General features: G+C 37.1%; 1 protein-coding gene across 5 annotated transcripts in view; it reads right to left on the bottom strand.

Moving 5' to 3' along the window:
• The window catches only part of LOC123876140 (paired box protein Pax-6), a 94,628-nt gene that overhangs the window by 28,146 nt on the left and 41,612 nt on the right, over positions 1–24,870 (bottom strand). For 3 of the 5 annotated variants that reach the window (XM_045922292.1, XM_045922294.1, XM_045922295.1), the window contains 2 exons: positions 17,142–17,361; positions 2,444–2,596 (listed from right to left, as the gene is read on the bottom strand). In XM_045922292.1, the coding sequence (XP_045778248.1) occupies positions 2,444–2,596; positions 17,142–17,361 (373 nt within the window). The remainder of the gene's footprint in view (positions 1–2,443; positions 2,597–17,141; positions 17,362–24,870) is intronic. The other 2 variants (XM_045922293.1, XM_045922296.1) reach the window with 1 other exon arrangement.

Here is a 24,870-nt window from a genome sequence, read left to right as displayed (position 1 = left end):
AAAATCGGAAAATGATTAAAAAAATTGTAAGGGTCAAATTCTCTGACCTGAGTTATTTATGATATTTTTATATTCACACAAGCAGACAAAGGTAAAGGCAACGTGTTAAAAGTAGCGAGAAAAAATTTAATAAATGCGGTCAAGAAATACGCAATAACAAAAAGCAATAAAGGAGGTATTCTGAGATGAGCTATCGCTAGAATAAGCGAGTGAGTAACAAAAAAAGTGAGATTAATACAGTCTTGAATAAAATTAATTGGGCTCGGCCACCGGCCAGTGCTGCGCAAATATGAGGGCTAATATTTATTTATTTACTAAATAACTTGTTATATTAAACAATAAATGAAGTACTTTATAAAAATCTCGAAAAATTTGCGAGAAACAATGAAGATATTCAAATGGTTTGTTATTAACAATAAAGTTTAGTTTAAGGACAGAGAGGTGGTAAATACATATTTCCATATTCGACAAGCTAAAAATAAGATCACAAAAGTTGTCAGAAAGGACACAGAAAATGTGAACTAAGAAGAAGCAATAACAAACAGCAATAAAGGACGTAGCTACTCTGAGAACCTATCGCAAGAACAAGCAAACAAAAAAAGTGAAACTAACACAGACTCCAATACTTAATATTGGGCCCATGCCACGGGTCGAGCGCTACGCAAACATGAGGGACAATAATTATTAATTTACTAATAACTTATTATTGCAAACAATAAATGAAGTCATTAATAAAAATCAAGACAAAACTGCGAGAAACAATGAAGCTAATTAAATGGCTTGTTATTAAAAAAAAGATTCCGACGAATTGAGAACCTCCTCCTTTTTGAAGTCGGTTAAAAAAAGAAAGTTTCAGGGAAGGAGGTGGTACATATTTCCATATTCTACAAGCTCAAATAAGATCACTAAAGTTGTCAGAAAGAACACAGAAAATGTGAACTAAGAAATAGCAATAACAAAAAGCAATAAAGGACGTAGCTACTCTGAGAACCTATCGCTAAAACAAGCAAACAAAAAAAAAACCGGCCAAGTGCGAGTCAGATTCGCGCACTGAGGATTCCGTAATCGGGTTTCCGACATTTTGCACGATAAATCAAAAACAAAAAAAATAAAAATAAATCTGTTTTAGAATATACAAATAAAGCTCTTTCATATTATGTTACCCCACTAGGTATAAGTCATCTTTGAAAATTGAAAAACTGTGATGTAATCACAAATTCACGGTTTTCGGATTTATTTCCTTACTTGTGCTATAAGACCTACTTACCTGCCTTTCATGATTCTAGGTCAACGGGATGTGCCCTATAGGTTTTCTTGACAGACACGACGGACGGACAGACAGACAGTCAGACAATAAAGTGATCCTATAAGGGTTCCGTTTTACCTTTTCAGGTACGGAACCCTAAAAAAGTGAGATTAACACAGACTCCAATAATTGGGCCCGTGCCACGGGTCGAGCGCTACGCAAACATGAGGGACAATATTTATTTATTTACTAATAACTTGTTATTGCAAACAATAAATAAGATGAAAGGGACGTCAAATTGGTTTATGAAGGCTCGAGGGAGCGCTTATGGTACCTATGTGGAGGTATAAGTGGAACTGTCGACTCCTAGCCCTAATTTGTGTTGGTACTGGGATCTGGGAGATGAGCTGTTTGGATATATTTTAACGAAGTGATGGGTTGTAAAGTTTTTGTGATGGAGCTGTAGAAGGTCGAATTTGGGTTACAGATATGTGAATGAATGAATGGATGAATGAATATGCTTTTATTGTAGACCACAGAATTAATACGGAAAAACTTATACAAAACAAAATATAGGGATGTGGGTACAATTTGGCGGCCTTATCGCTACCTAGCGATCTCTTCCAGGCTCCCAAAATGGTGCAAAGGATATGTCCTTTACATATTAGAGGTAGGTGCTGTATGTATATTGTATATACATTAATGTATAATAAAATACATTAATGTATAATTAATTTATAATTAAAATAAATACATAATACATGTATGTAAATAATAAAATAATGTCATACTATAAATAATAAAATACATAATATAAACCAAACAACGACTTGTGGCAGGAGCTTGCATGAGATGACAAAATAAAATCAAAAGTTCCTTACCAATCATTCATTCATATTACAATTAATCTACAACTGAATTAAAACAAGTGTAAATTAAAAATTTATAACACCCCCGACAAGTGAAGGTTACAGTAACTAGAAAAGAGCTGATAACTTTCAAACGGCTGAACCGATTTACTTGGATTATAGCTAACAATACTCTCGATCAAGCTACCTTTCAAGCAAAAAAAAATAAAATCGGTTCATTAGTTTAGAATATACGATGCCACAGACAGATACACAGATACACACGTCAAACTTATAACACCCCTCTTTTTGGGTCGGGGTTAAATACCTAGATATAAAGTAAATTTACCTTTCTCAAGGCTATCTATCTGGTCGTTGGTGAAGGAGGTCCGATTCCGCTGCAACTTCCGTTTGAGCCGTAGCCTCATCTGCGAGTCTTCATCTCCCGATGACGCATGCTCGCTGTTGCCGTCCGACCCAGCCTCCGATTGTAAGGTATCTGCTGGAGAAGAGGTGATTGTTATTGGCTGCTATCACACTTAATATTATAAAGGAGAAAGTTTGTATGTGTGTGTGTGTGTGTGTGTATGTTTGTTACTCCTTCACGCAAAAACTACTGGACGGATTTGGCTGAAATTTAGAATGGAGATAGATAATATCCAGGATTAGCACATAGGCTACTTTTTATCCCGGAAAATCAAAGAGTTCCCACGGGATTTCAAAAAATCTAAACCCACGCGGGCGAAGTCGCGGGCATCGGCTAGTATTATTTAACGGCCTTCCTGGTACAGTCGTAAGATCTGAGGTCTTAAGACTATATTAGTGTCAAAACGCGACGTGAGTAGGTATTTTCAAAAATGCTATCTGTTTCACGCCGCTTCGCTGCCTTCTCCTCGTGAACGACACAGATGCAACATGCGCAAGTTCTCACACAAACACTACGTATAGGTAAGTATTATAGTGTATATTTAAGTATTATATCTTTGATCAGGAATAGGTACGTATTTAAAGTAAGTAAGTATAAGACGTGGGATTTATTTAAATAAATAACGACCTCCGTGGCAAAGTGATGAGTGATGTGGTCTATACATAGGACGTCCCAGGGTCGATTCTCAAAGAGAACAACATCTACGAGTAGGTATCTTTCGCGCGGATGTTTGTACGGAAGCTATAGACAGAACTTAAATGTTGGTGACTTTGACTTTAAAAACGCTTACAGATTATAGTATAAGCAATACAATATTACAGACAAAGACGTTGAAATCAGGTAATAAATAAATTAAAAAAATAAAAACAAACAATCATAAGTTACATAAGTTAATAACCCGGCCGAATTCGTAATAATCATAAAGCATGACTACTACTTACTTCACATTTTAATTGCTACTCGATTTAATCGAGTCGACTGTAATATCATAAAACGCCGCACCATTTGCAATGCGACTTTAAAACGTTGACTATTAACAAATGTATCAGAGGGGACCGACCTCTTCATCATAAACTATCAACACAACACTCAAACGAAACGTCGACAACTATCGCGCGATGCATCAGCGAAATTGCACAAATGCACTCCAGAATTACAGACAAATACAAAGAACCAGTCATCCTGACCTATGCGTTTCAACCCTTAGCTTTACACGCTGGGGGCCACAGGTTTGTAAAATAAGCGATTTCATAAAGCGGGCACTTTCACTAAGAGATAGCAGTGCGGCGAAAAAAAAGGAAGGGTTAAGAAAGAAGGGAAATAAGCTTCAGACCTGTTTGCTGTTTGTTTGTTTATTTACTTACTAGAGGATGCCCGCGACTTCGTCCGCGTGGATTTAGGTTTTTAAAGATCCCGTGGGAACTGATATAAAGACGCGATAAAAAGTTGCCTATGTCAATGACTGGGACGCATGCTACCTAGGTACCAAATTTCATACAAATCAGTTAAGCGGATGGGTTTTTGGGAATCCCGTGGGAACTCTTTGATTTTCCGAGATAAAAAGCCTATGTCCGTCCCCGGGATGTAAGCTAATCCTGTACCAAATTTCGTCAGAATCGATTTAACTACTGAGCCGTGAAAAGGTAGTAGACAGACAGACAGACCAATTTTCGCATTTATAATATTAGTATGGAAGTATGGATTTTACACAGTTGTGCGACAAAATCGTCAGCCTGCCGATAAGACTGCGCGACAAGCGAAAATGGCAAGAACTGAAAAGTAAGAAAAGACGCGACACTGACACAATAAGTAATTTCGCTGCGACATATAGATAGATCATGGACTTTCGACAGTTTACAATCTCACGAGATTGATTCCGTTGGATTATAATCTAACTAGAGGATGCCCGCGGCTTTGCCCGCGTGGATTTCAGTTTTTTTAAATCCCGTAGGAACTCTTCAATTTTCCGGGATAAAAACTAGCCTATGTCCTTCCCGGGGATGTATCCCAAGTCTGTACCAAATTTCATTAAAATCGGTTCAGTGGTTGGGCCGTGAAAACGTAGCAGACAGACAGACAGACAGACAGAGACACTTTCGCATTTATAATATTAGTATGGATTTATATACTGTCATTTATTTATTTTGCACATTTTACCCTATTTTTAAAATTGTTCAGAAATAACAAAAAATTAAATAACAGAAACAACAATAATCTAATTATTATTATTAGTATTCACAAGTTTAAGGTGACATATCCATGCCACGTCCTTTTTCAGAGGAAAAACAATTTTTTGAGAAAATGAAGAGAACTTTTTAGTGTTTTGTCTTCATGATAAACCATTTTACAGATATCGCTGCAAGAGGCTCAAACACGTACAATTTAAATATACCTAAAATCAGGCCACGGAATATCACGGGTGGTATTCGCTTATCGCATCGCCAAAAGCTATGGCCCCGGGGTAATTTTTACCCAAAAGGTCTCTACACATTGGCAGTACCCCCAAATTAGGGTGATGTCAAAATTAAACGTAATGTTGTCGACATGCCCTCAGCTAATTGATTAATTTGCTTTATGGTCGGGCCACTTGAGCCGGGTTCGACTCCCGACTCGATAATGGTCGTACGGTTAGCTGGGCCCGCTCAATGGCCGGCCTGTTACGCAATCTGTCACATTTTTCTGATGATACGCCGTTAGGATGTGGGCGGGAGGATGCCTAATTTCCTTAATGGATGTATATTTGGCCTTTTCGAGATCTTCGGAGTTAATATGCGAGTAAGAGCCCATATGAAAAAAAATGTGACTTTTTAGTTGTAAACATTTCAATTTGATTTCGAGCTTTTTGGGTTTTCATAATCATCATAAATTTACAAGGAATCAAAAGCTTGATTTGCTATAATCCGCTAAACCATACAAATCTGTATGGTACAGCATTTGATATGCACCGTCCGCCCTACCACTGCTAAACATGCAGGAAAAGCCAGCCACCAAGCAAGCAATACACACCACCACCACGCAAGACCACACAAATCTCAAAACCACTCGACGAACGTTTCGCTCCGACACCGGAGCATCCTCAAGAGATGTACCTACCTACCTAGACGTTACAATGCTGAGGATGCTGAGAATGTTCCCGACCCGGGAATGGAACCCAGGACCTCATGTGCAGTCGAACAAGCTAACCACTAGACCACCAAGGCAGTTATCATCATCTAGTATACGTAAGTATATGTATTATGTGAATTATCATTGAAACGCAACAAAATATTTATGTGATACTGTGATGTGATATCATTACTTATTCCCACATAAAATCTAAAAGTATCCGTCCAAAATCCAAACGTCAAAAGACGTCGTTTTTCAAAAAAAAAATCGCCAATTCGCAGCGCTTATCTCGCCACTCGTAATCGCATTCGACGTACAAACTTTCACGTCGCGTGTACATGATTGATGTATGCTCGAAACACGGCCGCTCCGATCGGTTGACAATTTTGATTGATCACGCGTCGCGCGGTGTGCGTGAACCCTTATTTTGGCGTTTCTAATGAGATCGCGCGGTGTGTGTTATGCATTTTAATATCGTGTTGGTAGGTAATATTATCTCCTATTTTGCATTTATTTGTGGTTACATCACCAAAAAAAATATTAAAATATGTTCACAAAAAAAAATAATTTACCTACTAAGAGCTGATTTTTCGATCGCTGGATAAACTTTAACAACATTAATTTAACGTGTTGACAGATTTCCTATACAATAACTATCAAGGTCTCAAAATACGTACCCTTACATCTTGTACGATGGGTACGGAACCCTCAAAGTGCGAATTCGACTCGCACTTGACCGATTTCCCCATTCACATTACTTTTTTATTTTATAATCGAACGGAACATAAAGGAAAAGAATTCATTGAAAAAACCTTTCTTGGCGGCACTTAGCCACAGCCCCGCCAATAACAACCTACAAATGATTGGAGGAAACTTTCATTATAGATATTATGTATAGAATAGACAGGCGGGGGAAAATACCTAAGAGAAAATAATAGTAGTAAGAAAATAAGAACGACAAAATAAAAACTGCGGGGCGGTCATTGATATCAATCTAACCTAAACTAGCGGCACGCTATGATGGCCGGTTTGACGTTTGTCCGCTCATGAAGTTCCGTATTAATTGATAACGACTTTGAAGGAAATAATTGTATTACTTTATTGACGATAGTGATGTGCAGAGATTCATAAATTTTATCGAATGTAGTTTTAGGTTTAGGACTCAAAATTTATTTATTAAATTGATTTCTTAAATGTATACAAGTGTAGAAAAATCAGTTTGCACCATTTAAGGGGTGAATGTACTTGTGAATATGAACAATTTTCACTATGTGGACAAACCTCTGAAATCGCAAAAAAATATCAATAAATTTTTAAAAATGGAATCTAATACGATCGTCACATAGGATCGCTGGCTAGCACAACTAATACCTCCGGCAAACTCGCGTCAATGCTCAATGCAAAACAAAGCAGTTTCGAATTGACGTTGCTTCGAAAAGTATAAACTGTCAGTGCAATGCGATTGTGATATAGTTTTGACCTGGCTTTGGATTTCAAATATTGATACTGCATTACTGTTGACCCTTGCTCGTTAATTTGGACTCTGTTCAAGCCCTTTGTTGTGGATTTCGTCGATATGACCGAACGTACGCAGAGAACTGTTCTAAATAGTCAGACACGTGAGTTCGTAATACGCCTTCGTAACTATTTCGATCGTGAAGCTCAAAATGGAGGGCCAATTTTACCTATAACGTCAGTGGTTGAACGCGTAGCTGATGCGCTTAATATTGGACAACGAACTGTTAGACGGATAACTAAAAAAAAATATGGCGAGACTGGCACAGAAGAAAATAAACTTCACACACCAAAAAAGAGAAAACGAGCAAAACCAGTCGTAGGCATCGATAGCTTTGATGCCGATGCTATCCGAAGACATGTTTACGGCTACTATTTACAGAAGGAGTATCCAACAAGAAAAAAGTTGGTGCATTCACTGAAGGAAGCTGGATTATTCTTCGGTGGGGAAAGTTCTTTAACGAAGATTTTGAAGACCATTGGATTTCGATACAAAAAATGTAACAAACGCAAAATATTGATGGAAAGATTTGATATAGCGATGGCAAGGTATACTTTTTTACGGCAAGTGAAAGAAATCAAAAATTGGCAAAATGTTGTGTTCTTGGATGAAACATGGCTTAATGCTAACCATACTGTAGGCCGTTCTTGGAACGATGACACAGCAGCATCTACTTCCAAAGTTCCTGTAGGAAAAGGATCGCGACTTATAATTTGTCACGCCGGAACCATCAACGGGTTTGTCGAAGGTTCTCTCATGGCTTTTGCGTCAAAAACCACTGGAGACTATCATGAAGACATGAATGGAGAAAAGTTTACTGAATGGTTTACCTCAATGTTGTGTAGCCTCCCTGAACCATCTATTATAATTATGGACAACGCCCCATACCACTCGATGCAAATTGACAAGCCACCTGCCCAATCCCAAAAGAAAGCTGATATCGTCGCATGGCTTCGTAAAAATGGCGTAGATGCAAACATGAATATGTTAAAAGCGGAATTAGTACGTCTTTTAAAAGAAAACAAACCAACCAAGATCCGATACGTCATTGACGAAATAGCATTAGAACATGGGCACAGAGTTATACGGTTACCGCCTTACCATTGTGAGTATAATGCGATTGAGTTGGTGTGGGCTCAAATTAAGGGATATGCTGCAAGACACAATACAGAACCCCCATTTACCACAAAAAAAATGCTAAAATTATTAGAAGAAGCTTGTGAACATGTGACTAAAGGAGACTGGGAAAAGGTTGTGAATAGAACTGTTAAATTAATAAGGGAAGATTATGAAAGAGATGTGAAAATAGATAATATTATAGAAAACGAACATATAATTATTAATGTATGTGATGATAGCAGTGACGACAGTGAAAATAGTAGTATGGACGAATCTGATTAATTATGGCCTTTTGTGGCACTTTTTTGGTATCTTTTGTATTCATATGTTTCTTGTGTGCATATAAAGTATGTATATTCATTTTCGTTCAAATATTCAGTTCGTTCAAATAAATTAAATAAACATATACATTTTTGTTTTATTAAACCTATTTAATCAGGTACAAAAACAAAACTTAATTGTTTTTTGTTCGAGAATAAATTGACATTCCACATCACTATTGTAATGTGCCATCATAGCGTGCCGCTAGTGTAACCTTTGGAGAGGATAAGCTCAAATATCCACACTCGAGTAAATATCCATACTAATAATATAAATGCGAAAGTGTGTCTGTCTGTCAACTTTTCACGGCATATCGATTTTGACGAGGTACAGAGTGACGTCCTGGAAAATAAGGTTTCTTTTTATCCCGGAAAATCAAAGTTCCCAAAGGATTTTTAAGGACCTAAATCTAAGTGATGAGTTATCAACTATTTACTAAAGAGATAGTATGCATCTTGGAAACAAATATAGGCTACTTTTTGTCCTGGAGATGAAAGAGTTTGTTTTTGATTTTTCACACGGATTTTTTAAAAATCGAAATTCACGCTAACGATGTCGCGGGCATCCCCCATACAAAAACAAATTATGCAAACAATGGATTTGTAGAAATCTTTAGTATACTCGTAGTTAAGTATATTCCAAAGAAAGCTTGCATCTTAATATCTATAATAATGTATCAATGGGCAGCAGTGAAAAAAAAAGGAGAATATAAGCACAAAGAAAGAAAGTTAGGAATCGGAGAGATAAAGAGAATCGCAGTTATCGGGGCGCAAGGGGCGCAAATGGGCGCACGGGGCGCAAAGGGCGCAAAGGGCGCAAAGAGGCGCAAAGGGGCGCAAAAGGCCGCAAAGGGGCGCAAAAGTGCGCAAGGCCTGCGTAGCGTAGGTGGGGGCGCAATGGACGATTGCTGTCACACGATTATATGAGATCGATACTGTCACTCAAGCGAGTCCTCGCGGACAAGTCCTACCAAGGTAAAAGCGACTAGCGAATCATTATTTTTACCCAGGGCTGAACAAAATACAGTTTTAAAGAATCGTTTTTGTTTACAACTCTTTTTTTTTTTTTACAAAAACATGTATGGCAATGCTGATATTTTATAACTAGGTTCTTTGTGAAAGTATGTTTTTTGATTTGTCCTTCAGTTACGCCGCAACAAAGCTAAGGCTCAAAAGTAGCGGACATTATCATCTACTTGGTACAGCAATAGCTCGCATCCCGGGCATAGAATAATGACATATATGTTCTACTTTTTATCCCAGAAAATCAAGGTTTCCACAGGATTTTTAACCCCCGACCCAAAAAGAGGGGTGTTATAAGTTTGACGTGCGTATCTGTGTATCTGTCTATCTGTCTGTGGCATCGTAGCTCCTAAACGAATGGACCGATTTTAATTTAGTTTTTTTTTGTTTGAAAGGTGGCTTGATCGAAAGTGTTCTTAGCTGTAATCGAAGAAAATCGGTTTAGCCATTTGCAAGTTATCAGCTCTTTTCTAGTTTTCTTATAGAGGTTTTTGTATTGGGAGTTTTTTAAATTTTGAGTTGCCTATTAAAAACCTAAATCTTTGCGGACGAAGTCACGAGCTTTATCTAGTAGAAAATATTTGCAACGTGCAGCGACAACCTACTTGATGTACAATTTATAGCAAATTAATGGCTCGTACGACCACTTTTCCGCCCGTCCTAATAAACCATTATTATCAACAATTCACCACTCTACTTTGACCCCTGCGAAAGTGAGATTCATCTCAGATTCTACACATTTTCGACCATTCAAGGTAGCAAGCGGGGGTCAATGGATGTGGTTGTTTGTAATCAACATCTTTCCCCAACAGGGTCATCTAAATTACTCAGTATTGGGGTAGATAAGGTTTAGTTTTTATTATTGTGTGCTCGACTGTGGCAATTGATGTCTCGTAATGTGTGTCCGTAACTCGTAGGGATGCTGGGGAGAAACGGGGCAAACTATGCTCTGATATTCTGCGGTAATTGCTGGGTTAGTTATAAATTGTGTTTTTGTTTTGCTTATATTCTGTAATTTGACTATTTAAATAACTATGAAAATTTCCATATGCTAAATCAACAAAAAAACCTCTACCTACTCTAGTTTTGTTCATACCTAATCATAGATCCCGAATATCAGTGACAACGAACTTTTCAATAACTTGGTAGTTTTTGTGCGATAGGTAGGTTGGCTAACTTGTCTGATATTATCTATTTTTAACCCCCGACCCAAAAAGAGGGGTGTTATAAGTTTGACGTGTGTATCTGTGTATCTATCTGTGGCATCGTAGCTCCTAAACTAATGAACCGATTTTAATTTAGTTTGTTTTTGTTTGAAAGGTGGCTTGATCGAGAGTGTTCTTAGCTATACCTAATCCAAGAAAATCGGTTCAGCCGTTTGAAAGTTATCAGCTCTTTTCTAGTTACTGTAACCTTCACTTGTCGGGGGTGTTATATATTTTAATTTACACTTGTTAAACTTTTATGCAGGCGGGCTTGACTAAATTTTGACAAAATTTTAAAAATTTCTTGGGCATTTTGGAATTCATTGCGAATAACATCCTTGGATCTGTACTGTAAGTAATTTTAATAAAAACCCCAAAAAGAGATGAAAATTAACGCCGTGCGTCAATCAGTCGATGTTTTTTTCGCTCGAAACGGAATACATCGGCCATTTTGTTTCGTTTTATTCCCGTTGTGTGTACTCCGAGAACATTGGCCGTGCCCGCCGACCCGTTAACCGACAGAATATTAAAAATTCGTAGCCGATTGCGTGTATCGGCAAAAAACTTACACCACTGCCATTTTTACCCCCGACCCAAAAAGAGGGGTGTTATAAGTTTGACGTGTGTATCTGTGTATCTGTCTGTGGCATCGTAGCTCCTAAACAAAGGAAGTTCTACAAACGAAGTACCATTTTTGAAAAATATTATAGAGTAAGTATCTAAAGTATTGAATTGCATATCCATGCATTGAAAATTATAATTGTATTCACAAAAACTGCTTAATTCAGTGGCGATTGTGTCAAAATAACTCTTGTAATTAAACTACCTTTACCGAAAAATAACAAAAGTTTAGAGTTTAGACAGAAGTCAAAATTTGTACAGAAAAATGGTTTGAAAAACAGAAGAACAAAAAGTATAATGCAATTATACAAAGTTCCCCTCCGCAGTTGTTGCGATATCGCTTATAACAAAACTATCGATTACACTCTACTTCACTCGCACTCGATTGGAGTAGGTGCATGAGTGAAACAATAGCTATTTAATTGGGCTCTCACTCACAATTGAGTTAAAATTCAAAGGCACTCATAGTGACGTGTTAAAAAGTTAATAGCTCAGATTTTGCGCTCCGTTTGTTTCGATCGTATGAAATCGAGACCACGGTTTCAATTACAAATTAGGGAAATTAGGGTTACATCTGTACTTTTAAGTGTATATTTACTACTAGCTGATGCCCGCGGCTTCGCCCGCGTGGATTTCGGTTTTTTAAAATCCCCTAGGAACTCTTTGATTTTCCGGGATAAAAAGTAGCCTATGTGCTAATCCAGGATATTATCTATCTCCATTTCAAATTTCAGCCAAATCCATTCAGTAGTTATTGCGTGAAAGAGTAACAAACATACACACACACACACACACACACACACACATACAAACTTTCGCCTTTTTAATATTAAGTGTGATTTTTACCCGACTACGGCAAAGCCAAAAGGAAGGGTTATGATTTTAGGAGTCTTTTGTATGTAGGCTTGTTATTATGCGTGTTATACTTACACCGTGATGTCAATCGATTCGGTATTATGGTCCGAGTGACATAGGCTACATTTTATACGAATATAACCAATCCGACAAATGTTATATATCTTTGTAACCCCCACAACACAAAGGGGTTTTATAAGTTTGACGTGTGTATCTGTGTATCTGTCTGTGGCATCGTAGCTCCTAAACTAATGAACCGATTTTAATTTAGTTTTTTTTTGTTTGAAAGATGGCTTGTTCGAGAGTGTTCTTAGCTATAATCCAAGAAAATCGGTTCAGCCGTTTGAAAGTTATCAGCTCTTTTCTAGTTACTGTAACCTTCACTTGTCGGGGGTGTTATAAACTTTTAATTTACATTTGTTATCCGTTGTATAATACACCGTGGTGTCAATCGATTCGGTATTATGGTCCGGGTGACATAGGCTACATTTTATACGAATATAACCAATCCGACAGATGTTATATCTCTTTTCTTCTATTTGCTGCCTGAATTTACTCTCTAGTCGCGCTTAGAAGTTTTAATGTAAAAGTATCACGTACATTAGTCACATTAGCAAACAAGAAAGAAAGTCACAGCGGTGTTGCGATCAAATTAATCAACTGCAAATACCTCAATAATTATTTCCGTAAATATTTACTCGAAATTGTTATGAAAACGGCGATGTTTGTCGTAGTGCGGCAAGTCAAATAATTGCACAAATTGCTTGTGCACACCGGGTTAGAATATAAACAGTTGACGCGGTGGTCGGTCAACTAGCGGTCGCTAAATTGTACGACAAATTCACTTCGATGTTCGAGACCAAATAACTAGAGTACCTACTTAGGTTTTTAGGGTTCCGTACCTCAAAAGAAAAAACGGAACCCTTATAGGATCACTTTGTTGTCTGTCTGTCTGTCCGTCGTGTCTGTCACGAAACCTATAGGGTACTTCCTGTTGATCTAGAATCATGAAATTTGGCAGGTAGGTAGGTCTTATAGCACAAGTACAGAAATAAATCTGAAAACCGCGAATTTGTGGTCACATTTAAAAAAAAATTAAAATATGTTTCAATTTTCAATGTAAGATAACTATACCAAGTGGGGTATCATATGAAAGGACTTTAGCTGTACATTTTAAAAAAGATTTTTACTTATTTATTTTTATGAATAATAGTTTTTGATTTATCGTGCAAAATGTTGGTAAAAAAACCCGAGTACGGAACCCTCAATGCGCGAGTCTGACTAGCACTTGGCCGGCTTTTAAAAATCTAAAACCTAGCGGATGGTGTCGCAGGCGTCCCCTAATTTTCTATAGAGAAAGCTGAATCTAACCAATTATAATGGTGAGATACTAACTAGGAAAGATATAACGATAGCAAACAAATTAACGTCTTATAAACTAACATTTACATATTTAAAAATATCTAAAAAAATATCACTCTTTCAATACCTTTAAAAGAAGAAAATCTTAGGAGACAAGTTAACCAAGTAAAACTGGTGTAAGTAAGAAAATTCGAGTCACGCGCGCGGCCGGTGGAGTGCGGAGTGTGATGTCAAAGTGCATAGAGCAGGACGTGTCCTCATTTGTAACCCGGACCACTTCATGTGGACTTTTAGCTGCCTTATCTCTTAAATAAGTTTACAATAAATAAAATGAAATTCATACTAATTATATGTACAAGTGTAAATTAAAAATTGATAACACCCCCGACAAGTGAAGGTTACAGTAACTAGAAAAGAGCTGATAACTTGCAAACGGCTGAACCGATTTTCTTGGAATATAGCTAAGCTAATGGACAACTAAGCTAATGGACACTCTCGATCAAGCCAAAATGAGTTCATTAGTTTAGGAGCTACGATGCCACAGACAGATACACAGATACCACACGTCACGTTTATATTAAAAAAGGATACAATAAACTACTCTTTAAGTAATAGCTTGAAATAAACTAGCAAAAGCTTCAAGTATTCAACTGTGAAGACGTTTAAACGATGTAAAGTGGCTAGTGTAGCGATAAACTGCATTGAACTAGCGCAGTACGAGAGACCGATGAAACCACGCGTTTAGCATAATTGCTGAAAACTGTCGAGGACCTTATTTACAGTGACACTGCTCACAACCAGTCTACAGCAAAAAAAAATTGACGAGTTTCTGGGATCGACACGAATTATAGTCTGGCTTGCGTCGCGTCGTCGACTAACCATGTGAGTAAGTATAGCCGGGATAAATTAATTATATTTTTAGGGTTCCGTACCTCAAAGGAAAAACGGCACCATCATAGGATCACTTTGTTGTCTTTCTGTCCGTCTGTCGTGTCTGTTAAGAAAACCTCTAAGGTAATTCCCGTTGCGTTGACGAGAATCATGTTTGGCTGGTTGGTGGGCGAGTCTGATTCGCACTTGGCCAGTTTTTTTTAGTCTGATATTTTCACATTTTCAACTTTACATTGATTTTCAACTTTATTTATAACTGTGGCGATCAGTTACGAACGAACTTCGATGGAACTTTTTGAATATTTCACTCAGTTTCCTAGATGTGTCTACCTAGATACTATAGTACCTATAAATGTAGACAGTAAACATTTTTGGATGTTTTCTTTCATTTTCACCTGGTTCCCAAGTCTGAGTTTTGCTTACTTATTATTATGCTTAATAAGTGACTAGATTTTTCAATTTGTAATAGAGTGAATTTTCAAATATTTGACATATTTTAAGGGCTAAAAATTTGTATTTGATTATTATTTATTATTCTTTATAATTGATTTTATTATTGCATGTTGTTTTTTTAATTTTGACTAAATGTTTTTTTCAATGTATTTTTGGTAATTTAAAGTGATTATTTGTTAATTTAAAGTGTTTAAAGGTTGTGTTTGGGTCTAACGATTGTACTATTATCTGTTATTTACACACAATTTGGCAAAATAAATATAATTATGACTATTATGATTATGTTTTTTTTTATTGAAATCTAAATTCCAGCAAGCCAATTTTTTTAAACAGAATTGCTATGTCTAATCCGCATGTAATAAAGCGTAACCGAACATCACACAAGAAGCAAAGAGACATAATCTTGCAGGCCACAAAGACGAAGAGCGCCGTACTAGTCTCCCCCCACCCCTTCCCTTCCTCCCACCCTCCATTCGGGAATTTATGTAGGGTTATCTACCTTTTACTTGCCTTATTTTGGAGTCTTTTACTATTTAGCCACTGCTTCTGTGTCTGATCTCTCGATCAGACACAGAAGGATCGGTCGATAGGATAGCCATCCTATAAGATTATGAGAGTGAGGGAATAGAGTGCACCTTATCGAAACATCGATTCGCAAAATATCGAAGAAACGCTGAGAAGTAGCCAGCAGAGGTGATCAGCGCTGACGCGACCACTAATTACGTATTTTTACAGCACGCCTGATGCTGCTGACGTCATTCACATTGCAGCTCTTGCAGGGTTTGGACCGTCTTAAATCTTCTTTAGCAAATCTGCACGACGCATACCGGACCAACATATTTTTTAACTAGCTTACGCTCGCGACTTCGCCCGCGTGGACTGGACAAGTTTCAAACCCCTATTTTACCCCCTTAGGGTTTAAATTTTCAAAAATCCTTTCTTAGCTTATATCTACGTCATAATAGCTATCGCCTATCAGCATTCCGAATTTCAGCGCGATCCGTCCAGTAGTTTGAACTGTGTGTAGATAGATCAATCAGTCAGTCAGTCACATAGATATGTGTCAGTCAGTTAGTCAGTAGTCAGCTTTTCCTTTTCTGTATTTTAATTTCGTGTTCTCAATAATTGACAGCCCTGCAAGTAACGTACCTACTACCTAGATCTCAGTCGTCTAGATCGTGGCTCAAAGCGAACGGGAAAAAGGACATCGCTGTGATGTCATGACCTCTATTAGGTGTCTGACACTAGTGTCATTACCTCACGCTTGGAATCCCGCTATATAGCTGAAGTTGTATGCTCTATTCAGGCTCTAAAAGGCTCTAATATGATAAACATCGAAAGTGTGTCTAACAGTGGGTACTTCAACATACAGCTATGGTACGCACTACGCGTCAAGTCGAGATGGCAAGGGGGGTGGGGACGCACCTCACAGCCCCCGTGCTAACCCGGTGCGGGCTGTGCGGGGTATCCCCCCCACATCATATCCCGATGGCCCATCCGTTTCCCGAGACACAGTTTTTTACCTAGTTCGGGATACAGGTGCACAGTATAATGTTTTGTTATTAGGTATAATTAATTTAAGTCAATTTATTGTTATGTTTATGTTATGTTTGTTATTGTGCCAAAAATAAAAATTATCTTATCTTTTACCTTTTCACTCATCATCTGTTTAACTGATTTTGTCGTAAGGTTCATACTTAGCTTGTATCCTCAAAAAAGGTACTAACTATTAACTTAATAAGGTACTTTTTATCCGCGAAATATCCATAGGATTTATAAAATCTAAGTCTAAATTTCAATACGGTACATACCTACTATGTACTATGTAGGTACATAAATTAGTACCTGCTAACTGATACCCGCGATGTAGTTAAGGTTTTTTGAAAGTGGGAATTTTATTTTCTAGAATAAAAAGGCGCGCTACTGCTATGTCTTTCTCAATGATGCAAGAAAATCACCAAATAAACTAGCTTTCAGAGTTACTTTCACAAGATAATATTAGTATGGATTTTGGGAAAATGTAAGTATACGATTAGGTAGTTACTTACTAAAGAGTTTTTGCTAGAGGAATATTATATTTTTTCTAGATATAAAAGTGTACCTACGTACTCAATTTCTGAACCTTTTTGCTAATAAACTCTAGGGCATACCTCTTTTATGTTCTTCGGTGTTCGGCCTATTCAATTGGGGAGGTAGGGGCGCGGGCAACGTGGGCGCAGTGGGCGCGGTGGGTAGGCCGGGGTACCACCACCCTGTCGCCGCTTGTCCGTTGAACATTCTTAACTTCTCATAAACACTGTCGTTTTGCGCTGATGCTGCCTGTTCCTTCTGTGACGCCAGGTTCCTTAATACACGGTTGATTGATGATACCTGCAAAGATGAACTGTTTTAGCACAATTAAAACTGACTTCTCTAGTGCAATTATGGGTACCATTATTATATTAATAACCTTAGTAGTTTTAAAAATTCCCAATTTTGATAATTTTAAAAAAATAGTAGAAAAATATCTGGAATTCTATACTAAATTGAGAAGATCTAATGGGGAAATGTGGCCAGATTTGATTTCCACGGAACACTATTTTATCATCATCATCAATAGAAATACAAGTGTAAATTAAAAATTTATAACACCCCTGACAAGTGAAGGTTACAGTAATAACTAGAAAAGAGCTGATAACTTTAAAACGGCTGAACCGATTTTCTTGGATTATAGCTAAGAACACTCTCGATCAAGCCACCTTTCAAACAAAAAAAAAACTAAATTAAAATCAGTTCATTCGTTTAGGAGCTACGATGCCACAGACAGATACACACGTCAAACTTATAACACCCCTCTTTTCGTGTCGGGGGTTAAAAATAAACTTTCGGAGCTGATATTATGTACTTAGATATAAAAGCCCATAAATAAATAAATAAATAAAAAATCATATCCACCGCTCAAATCTTCATATGTATTAAGTACAACCTTATTATACGACCACATTACACCCCCATACAATCTCTGCCGAACTAAATAACTATCTAATAGGAAACAAATTGCTCACCGCCCCGCCCTTTTAACTTCCAAGCACGTGTAATTTAAAATTTAATATGATTACTAAATTCCAATCGGGAGCCTCAAAGGGACACAGATTAGGGCCCTCCCCACCGTTCACCCCTTCAGGGCCTAAAAACCCCAATTTCATCTACTTTCGCCGAAAAACCACGCATGCGTAAAAACCTAACCCACACAAATATAGCCCTATGGTAAATGGATGCCCATTTAAAGCATATATAGATGGGCCAACAAGTCTTCCTGTCTTCTATTGTTCCAACTTACATACTACGCCTTATAATACGCCTTACATATTTTTTAATTTTTTAAGATATTTTTTTTTAAAATAAGAAATCCTTTTTTTTATTGAAACAATCATTCCATCTGAAGCTAACGTAGATCCAGTCATTGAAAAGTTACTAATGTCATGGTCACCGTCAATCTGTATAATCCGATATTGTATAGAATACCTATCCATTTCATAGAATAATTAAACCCTCCAGCAAAGTAAAAAATACTTTTATTTCAAACTTTGCCTAGGCATTATTGCTGTCTTCAGAATAAGACAGCATTTTCGATGAAAGCTCTCAATCGGCTTGATTTCTTCCAACATCTTAAACAATTATCGTCACATTTCAACAAATTAACACAAAATAATATTCGACTATACGTATTGAAGCCTTCCTCTTGAATCACTGTATCTATTGATAAAAACCGCATTCAAATCCGTTGCAAAGTTCAAAAGATCTAAGCGTACAGAGGGACAGACGGCTGGAAGCGAAATTTTTTAATTTGGTTTTTCGCAATTTGTAAACAAATAGGTATGACAACGTAGGCTTATGGCATTTTAATTGCGCCAATGGCAGTATCATCCTCACAGGTTTATATAGAAACCTTTGCTTGAAAGGGTTCAGTTTAAAAAATTTAGCTCTAGTATCGACTAATTTGTGAGTTAAAGTCGACACTAGAGCTAATTTCTTAAACTGGACCCTAACCCTACCTTTCACGTCGCATCCACTTTAAATACTACGTATGTAGAGAAAAAATTCGCTGACCTAAGTCGGAGATAAAAGAAAAAGTTGGCTTATATGGAGAGACTTATATATGTATGCCCATTTTAACACGTACAATGTACATACTTGTGTATATAGACAGTGCCGCGGGGCGTCCCTAGATAATAATATCTATCTGTTTTCTTGTTGCTATTGGCAACGCGGGAAAATGTATTTTTCCGCGTGATGGGGGAGGCTGCACAATCGTAAATGTGTTCACAGTTCTCGAGATATTACCGTCCATAATCGATTTTCCTCGAGCAGTTAGACGGTTTTTGTTTCAACTCGTGAAGTTTCAGTGCAGTTAAACTGTTTTTAACCCCCGACCCAAAAAGAGGGGTGTTATAAGTTTGACGTGTGTATCTGTGTATCTGTCTGTGGCATGACAAAACGAATGAACCGATTTTCTTGGATTATAAGCTAAGAACCCTCGATCAAGCCACCTTTCAAACAAAAAAACTAAATTAAAATCGGTTCATTAGTTTAGGAGCTACGATGCCACAGACAGATACACAGATACACTCGTCAAACTTATAACACCCCTCTTTTTGGGTCGGGGGTTAAAAAGGTTAAATAAAAAAGCATTGTTAGAGCTTTTAAATCCAAAGTTTAAAGTACATACGTGTAGCTTTAAGCCGGCACCTGTACATTACCTTCCATTAGCGTAACAGGGATTAAGCGAACGGGTAACACCGACCGATAGTTCGCATTTGCTTGTATACCGAAACATTTTACGTGTAAAACTAAATGTTTAGTTACATTTTAGAACTATTCCATAAAATAATAATTATTGTGATAGATATTTACAAGGAATAAAAACCTTAATCCATACTTAATATTATAAATGCGAAAGTGTGTCTGTCTGCCTGTCTGTCTGTCTGTCTGTCTGCCTGTCTGCTACCTTTTCACGGCCCAACAGTTTAACCGATTTTGACGAAATTTGGTACAGAGTTAGCTTATATTCCGGGGATGGACATAGGCTACTTTTTATCAAAAGGAAAAGGAAAATCAAAGAGTTCCCACGGGATTCCTAAATACCCATCCACTTAACCGATTTGCATGAAATTTGAAACCGAGGTAAGTAGCTTGCGTCCCTGCAAATGACATAGGCAACTTTTTATCCCGGAAAATCAAATGGGAACTATTTGATTTTCCGGGATAAAAAGTTGCCTATGGGATCTTTAAAAACCGAAATTCACGCGGACGAAGTCGCGGGCATCCTCTAATTTGATATAATCTGCTGAAAAAAACTGTATGGTACAACATGCACCAAGCGACATGAACCGCTCACCCTCCCACTGCTAAACATGCAGGAAAAGCCAGCCATCAAGCAAGCCTCAAGTACCACCACGCAACACCACAATACAATGCACAATTGCAAAGTCATGCTTTGCAATTTTTAACCCCCGACCCAAAAAGAGGGGTGTTATAAGTTTGACGTGTGTATCTGTCCTATCTGTCTGTGGCATCGTAGCTCCTAAACGAATGAACCGATTTTAATTTAGTTTTTTTGTTGTTTGAAAGGTGGCTTGATCGAGAGTGTTCTTAGCTACAGGTAATCCAAGATAATAATCAGTTCAGCCGTTTGAAAGTTATCAGCTCTTTTCTAGTTACTGTAACCTTCACTTGTCGGGGGTGTTATAATTTTTTAATTAACACTTGTTATTTAGCTATTATTGAAACGAACCTAGGTATTTCCGTATACCTACCTAAGATAAATTCTATCTCATTATTTATGTATTTACAATGGCTGGTATGAAAATGATTTTACATATCTAATTAGATTCTAAGATATCATCCGTAATGACACTAAACCTAACTAGAATTCTAATCAGAAATGGACAACAATTTCAATCACAACATAGACACATAAAACCCACTGTCGACCAATGAGAAAACATCAAATTAATTTAATCACTAAATACTTAATCCAATAAATACGAAAGTGTATTTGTTTGTTGGTTTGTCTTTCAATCACGTCGTACAGGAACTGGTTGACGTGATTTTTTACATGGGAATAGTTAAAAACCTGGACAGTGACATAGGCTACTTACTATCCCGGAAAATCAAAGAGTTCCCAAAGTTTTTTAAAAATCCTAAATACACATAGTCGAAATCGCGGACATCAGCTAGTTTTAAATAAATCAATCTATAGTTGAAATTGGAATTCGAAAAAATAGTCGTTCGAATTTTAAAAGAGCCAATAAGCATGATGCATTTACAACTCGTTCTGTAAGTGACAGCTTACCGGCCAATCAGATAGCGAGATTAAAGTGGCGCGTTCCTATTAGAATTTCAAAGGATTTATTTTGTTTGTCGTTGTCGTTTCGAATGAGAGGTTTATTTTTGTAAATGCAGCTTAGGGACAGCTGTAATTATTTTATAGTTTATACATAGTTTAATACCTATGACTGCGATCTCACCTGACAGTAAGTGATGACGCAGTCTAAGATGGAAGCGGGCTAACTTGGAAGGCGTGTGGCAATTTTATTAAATCCATAATCCTCACCGGTTTCTACACTTACGGCCGTGGCTAGTTACCACCCTACCAGCAAAGGCGTGCCGCCAAGCGACTTAGCGTTCCTGTACGATGCCGTGTAGAAACCAAAGGGGTAAAGGTGGGGCTAAATAAAAACTGCCATACCCCTTCTAGATTAGCTCGCCTCCATCTTAAACTGCATCATCACTTACCACCAGGTGAGATTGTAGTCAAGATCTAACTTGTAAAAAAATAAAATAAAATATGTATTCTAGCCATAGATATTATGTATTCTAGCCCCATAAACTATACCGCTATACAAAACATCACATCATTTTATTACTACAGTCCAAGACCCGATTAATGTGTGACCTCAATAATTGCCTTTTGCCATTTCAGCTTCAACCATCTGTCATTTACCTGTTATGTTAAACATCATACCTCTCAAGTCCTCCTATGGATATCTCCTATTTTATTCTATCACGTAAAAAGATAGATACGTACTCCGGTCAGGGATCGATATCAAATGTACGGAACCCCAAAAATAATAATAATTAACTCGAATGGCCACATATTTATTTTTAAAGGCCTTTCCGAACCCCACTTCACGCAACGATTTTTAAATCGCGCCCGTTGCGCCCCGCACCTCAAACTGAGCGGGCCTTTTACACACATCGATGACTACTGATTCGGGGGTCGTGTTTCCGAAAGAGCGTAAGTGCCTATAGCAGAGTGAACCAGAGTGAGGGAGCTTTCGGTTTCATCCTGAATCGACGACGATATGCCAAATATTAGGCTATGGTGACGTACAAGTGTAAATTAAAAATTTATAATACCCCCGACAAGTGAAGGTTACAGTACCTAGAAAAGAGCTGATAACTTTCAAACGGCTGAACCGATTTTCTTGGATTATAGCAAAGAACACTCGATTAAGCCACCATTCAAACAAAAAAAAACTAAATTAAAATTGATTCAGTAGTTTAGGAGCTACGATGCCACAGACAGATACCCAGATACACACGTCAAACTTATAACACCCCTCTTTTTGGGTCGGGGGTTAAAATCAAAGAAAAATAAGCCTAATTTAGGGCTACCTGTGTCGATCAATGTACTACCTAATAAATATTTGACGTCTGCAATAACGTCGAAGCGTCGTCGTTTTGTTAGCTCAGGCCACATTAAGGCCAATGCCCAACAACGCCATAATTAATCAACGCGTTAAACTGTGTCGTCACACTTGAACGGTTAACGTCTAATGCTATTGTGAATGCCGTTTTACAAAGAACCTAGGTTTTCCCACAGAATTACAGCTGATGTAGATGATCAACTGCCAATTTTTGTTTTCAATGGGCGATTTGTAGAGCACCATCTCTTCTTATTCTCATGCGTTTTCATCTTCTGTCTTACTCATCACCGAGCACGAATTATATACCTACGTCCTACGCCATGTTATTCAAAATAACATCTCTATAATGTGTCAATGGTAAGCTTGATAAAAAAAATTGTACAGAGGCATCTAATTAATAATAATTTACTGCTTATGGAATCAAGTATAAATAGGTGTATCAAACGCCGAGTTCAATGACCCAACGCGCCGAAACTCAAATGATATTAGGCGCTCTACCGTCATGGCCTTTCATAAGCTTAATTATAATTCAATATACTTAATAATGTGTGTAGTCAAGCCTTAAATCCCACTACCGAATATGGCCTGAAACCAGATCCTTGACGCTTGGACTGACAAGTGTACGCAGGGTGAAACGTGTATAATTAGTTCGTAGGAAAATGACTTTTATTTCAATAAGTTTAAGAGCTACATTGCTGAATATTGAACTTGAAATGCGGAGGTATTTGAGGAAGCTGGAAAAAGAACGTGAGTATAAAGAAAAATTTTGTTTATTTGGTAAAGAATACCTATTAGACATAATGTCATAATTAATGGCAATAATTATATTACTTCAAAATATTTTTTTAAATAATAATTAATTAATAATCTATGGTATTTCCACTTGGAGGCAAGTATTATTACCTACTCGTAATTAGTTCGATGGTTCGAACTGACTATGGAGGGTATCTTAAGGTCGTAAGTTTTCGTAAACAATCATTTGTAGAAATTAATTACTAAGTATATTTTTAATCAATAGGAAATACCCTAATTTTCATGAAAATTAGATTTTGTCTATTATATTGAAAAGTTAAATAAAGTCGGAAAAGAGGAACTGTTGACTGGCATACCTATTATCATAAGTCTACGTCGTAGCACGTCGCTCGTAGGCTATAAATTCCGCTCTAGGTAAAATTCATTCTACTAAAAAACCGGCCAAGTGCGAGTCTAGTAGTAGTGGGAGGTTTCTATATTCGGGTATTTTTTCTACATTTTGCATGATAAATCATATACATATATATATATTGTTTTATATTATACAGGTAAAGTCTTTTCATAATAATATGATACTCCACTTGGTATCTACAGTTATCTTACTTTGAAAATTTCATGAACACTTTTTTTTTTTAATGTAAGTAACCACAATTTCACTTTCAATTTGAAAAATACATTATTCCAGATGGACATAGGCTACATATAGGTATATTAGGTATAAAATAAATAATCATATCAAAACCCGAGCGAAGACGGGCGGATCAGCTAGTTGTTATTAAAATTAGAATGTGATATACAAATAAGAGCAAAGATAACAATCTTAGTGTGAGGGATCGTATCAAGTTTCGCGACGCTACATGGCGCACGCGCAGCGAAAGCTATCCCACTAAACGATATACTACAATATTCTAATGCACACCATACATTGACGTATCGCTATAAAGGCCCTACCATTGTAGCACAATTCATATTTTGATGAAGTAATTTGACAGCTGCTAAAAATCCTCAAAATCTTGACTGACTTCCGAATATTGAAGGATTTATTATGCTGTTGAAAAATTTTAATTTAAATTGTATCTGTCTGTGGCAACGTAGCTCCTAAACTAATAAACCGATTTTAATTTAGTTTTTTTTTGTTTGAAAGGTGGCTTGATCGAGAGTATTCTTAGCTATAATCCAAGAAAGTTATCAGCTCTTTTCTAGTTACTGTAACCGTCACTTGTCGAGGGCGTTATAAATTTTTAATTTACACTTGTAATTTTTGAACATGACAAGGTACCTTACAAGTTGTAATTTTAAAGAAAAATACGACTGCCGTGTCGAAAAACGAGCTAAAAAGTACAAAATTTCACATTTGAAAATGGCACCATACAGCTGCCATATTGAATATTTTATTTAAAAAAAATTATAGCCAGATTCACTCGGGATGATGTAA

Source organism: Maniola jurtina, chromosome 21 (genome assembly GCF_905333055.1).
Source record: "Maniola jurtina chromosome 21, ilManJurt1.1, whole genome shotgun sequence".
NCBI lineage: Eukaryota > Metazoa > Arthropoda > Insecta > Lepidoptera > Nymphalidae > Maniola > Maniola jurtina.
The sequence above is the reverse complement of the archived record's forward strand: the minus strand, read 5'-3'. Positions and strand labels throughout refer to the sequence as shown.